General features: G+C 46.9%; 1 protein-coding gene across 1 annotated transcript; it reads right to left on the reverse strand.

Annotated features, from left to right (window-relative positions):
* Positions 1 to 311: 311 nt before the first annotated feature.
* On the reverse strand, positions 312 to 3,183 carry Dkk4 (dickkopf WNT signaling pathway inhibitor 4). The gene is made up of 4 exons (XM_032918770.1): positions 3,073 to 3,183; positions 2,044 to 2,194; positions 1,564 to 1,716; positions 312 to 670 (listed from the first exon to the last, which is right to left on the reverse strand). Exons 1-4 carry the CDS (start codon positions 3,181 to 3,183, stop codon positions 420 to 422), a joined length of 666 nt encoding a protein of 221 aa, XP_032774661.1. The 3' UTR covers positions 312 to 419.
* Positions 3,184 to 3,386: the final 203 nt, after the last annotated feature.

Here is a 3,386-nt window from a genome sequence, read left to right on the forward strand (position 1 = left end):
GCCACTGTGTCTGGATGGCTTTATTGTAGAGTCCTGTCATGTTGTAGACATGTTCACAAAGTCAGAAGTAACTCATCACAGCGTCTGGTCGCTGTCTGTATCAGTTGCTAGAAGATTCAGCTTTATTTATGTGCTGGGTATAATGTATTTGCCTGTAATCCCAAGACTCACTTGAGGCAAGAGGATCGTGAGTTCGAAGCCACCCTGGGCTATATAGCTTACTCTGATCTGAGACCCCGTCTCAGAACCCTTACCCAAAAAATTATCCAGGAGGCAGAGGCAGGTGGGTCTCTATGCGTGTAAGGCCAGCCAGGGCCACACAGCGAGACCCCTGTCTCAGAAAACAAAATAAAAAATAGAATAAAATTAGTGCCGGGGATTGTGTGTGAACACGAGGACAAGTCCCATGTCTGTACAACTTATATTCTTTGGCATACTCTTAGCCTTGTATGTTGTCGGTTACCAGTCACCTGACTTCGACAGGACAGTCCAGGACCACAGTCACAGCGCTGAAAGATTTCCGGGGCTTGGGCAGTGTCTTTGTGCCCCTTCCTGGAACACACTTGTCCCTCTAGTAGAACTGGCTTGCAAATTTTGGTCCAAAAATGGCGAGCACAGCAAAGTCCAGGGCCGCAGTCGGAGGTTCTGAGACAGCTTTCTCCCTCCTGTCCTGTAACAAGTTAGGCGCAGGCTCTAGAGGTGGCAGATGGGTTAAGGGGTGTGTGTGTGTGTGTGTGTGTGTGTGTGTGTGTGTGTGTGTGTGTGTGTGTGTGTGTGTGTGTGTGTGTGTGCGTGCGTGTGTGTGTGTGTGTTATACTAATGGGTTGAGATTGGGATCTAGGAGTGAAGGCCTATATAGCCTATATATAAACTAGCAAAGCCAACAGGACACAGGTCTCACAGAATAAGGGAAATTAGAGCCCTACTGAACAAAGACATCAAGGAATGATTATCTGCCCTAAGAAATAGGTAGCACTCCACAAAGTTTGCTAATACAGTTTTCCATGAGCATCGATTCCTTTACTTATAAAGGGGCCAGCTAGTCCAATATGTGAGTAAGAGCGGCTGTTGTACCTCTCCACTTTCAAATAGTCTGTTATTCAAAGACTTTAACTCGAGACTCCTATTTTGTTTAAAAGAATTTTTGTAAATCCCCAAGTGTGGTGGCAGACACCTTTAATCCCAGCAGAAGCCGTCGGGTCTCTAAGTTCCTGAACAGTCTGGTCTACACAGTGAGTTCTAGGACAGCAGAGCTACACAGACCCTTTTGTACTTTGTACAAGTCTGGAGTGAATGCATCTTCTTTAATCTGCTCTGTATGCTGAGGCTATAGGAAAGGTACGTGGCACTTGGTACACCCCAGCTTAGGGAAAGCCATCGGTTGGAAGGTTTCCTTCCTAAGCTGTCATCACTAGGGTCTTGCCCTGGCCTGGCCAATAGAGTCCCTTGAATTGCTCCAAGAGCTCACAGACATGAGGTAAAGGAGTTTAGCTTCAGCCTGTGGGGCTGGGAGGGAGAAAATGGTTTTTAAAATAAAATATGCTCTCCTTATGATGTTCTTACCCTTATTGCTTTGTGATTTCTTCGTACTGGGCTTCCCCTGAGGTCTGTTTTCCTCCGCTGGCCATTTGGTGGTTCCCTCTGCGTAGGTGCCATCTTGGCCGTCGGTGTTTCTGTCCATCACTGGCCTCGTGTTTTCCACTGCAGTGCAAACATCTGAGGGACAAGTACAGGTGTGCTGTTATTGTAGTGCCCAGGGACTTGGCAGCTCTTCTGCGTCCTGTTTTACTATATGATGTGTCCAGAGACATACACTGAGTGTCTGTACATCCCTTGAAATCATTCTATCCATGTCAGAGGTGTTGCCAGGTAGTAAATGATTTTGCTTCACCAAAAAAAAAAAAAAATAATAAAGACAGCTATCCAAATTTACTTCATCCAGATGCAAGAACACACTAGCCCGTCTCCCATGGTCGGTCCTAGTCTACGTGACTCCAATGATGCTGTCAGACTGCAGCCCCATATGGGAGCCCAAGCGCTCACCATTCACGCAGACCGTTCCTGGGCAGCACATGGCGCTCCTCTGGCATCTCCTGCGAACTCTGCGGCACGTGGCACAGAAGGACCTTTCATCATGGAGTGCGAAGCAGAATTTTCCTACGTTGCAATCCTTGTCTGACGCACACTGTGAGCCCTGTGAAGGGAAACTTGTCACAGGCTGGGAAATTCAGTGAGACCTAAGAGGTAGACTCCAATAGCAGTGGATGCTGTGGCCAACCTGGGCACCATCTTGATTTTTCAACATAAGTGATTTTCTCCCAAAACAGAATCCACCCGTGAGAAGACCTTGGCTGTTCTGGAACTTGTGTTTGAAAATTTGTCTGTAATCAATTATGAACCATGCCCCCAACCCCAATTTTACTTCAGAACTCAAAATTTAATATTCCTACACTCTTTGTGAACAAAGTTCTTCATGTGTGTCTTACAGATAAATTGTAAGTCCCCAACTGTCCTTTATTCTGTACACAGTACATGCATTCAGAGAATAGTGTGATGTTTAGTATGCATAGAGGATAATGACCCCTAAAACAACTCTGAAGTAGACGGCTACACTGATGGGTCACGTCCTAACTCTATACACCTGCTCTGTAGTCATGGTGAAATTCCTGTCTTCACTGCTGGGTAGAAATCCATGCCTATCTCAACTTGTGAGGAAGACAGCGAGCGTAAGGGCCCAGCCCATGGAGCCACCTTCATTCTGTACCGATTTGTATATAAGTTTAGAGCCCTGACCAGAAAGCCATTTTATCCCCTTTTGTCTTGCATGCCTTTTTGAAAGATTTTATCTGCAATCAGTTGGCTTCTAACTGACTGACAGCTCCTTAATTCTGCACTCCCTGCCTCCTGGGGCATGGTATTACAGGATGTGCTCTGTTAATGGTAAATGATCAGGGAGCTGGGTTTTATGTGCAAGTGCGTCCTATATAAACTCACTTAAAGGTGAGGGTGTCCTGCCTGACGAAGTGCCCTTTGTGGCTGGTCTCACTGTTCCTTTGATCTAGCTACACTTACCTTCCCAGAGCCTTGCACATCTGAGGAGCTCTTGATGTTGTTAAAATCCAGAACCAGGGCTCCCAGGGGTGAACAGAACCAGCTGAGTCCAAGCAAGGCCACCAGGACCATCCTTCAGTCACTCTGGTCTCTCGGGAGTTCCAGAACCGCTTGAGTCTTCTAAGGCTGGGCTGCTGAGTGGTCCTAGGCACGATCTGCAAGTTGCCCACAGAGGCCTTTTCTGAAAGAGAATCTGCCCAAGGAAGGTGTGTTAAATGAGACAGGCCAGGTCTGACCAGCATGCTTTTCCAACACTATTTATAACCAGAGGTGGC

The sequence above is a fragment of the Rattus rattus genome, chromosome 13 (assembly GCF_011064425.1).
Source record: "Rattus rattus isolate New Zealand chromosome 13, Rrattus_CSIRO_v1, whole genome shotgun sequence".
NCBI classification, from domain to species: domain Eukaryota; kingdom Metazoa; phylum Chordata; class Mammalia; order Rodentia; family Muridae; genus Rattus; species Rattus rattus.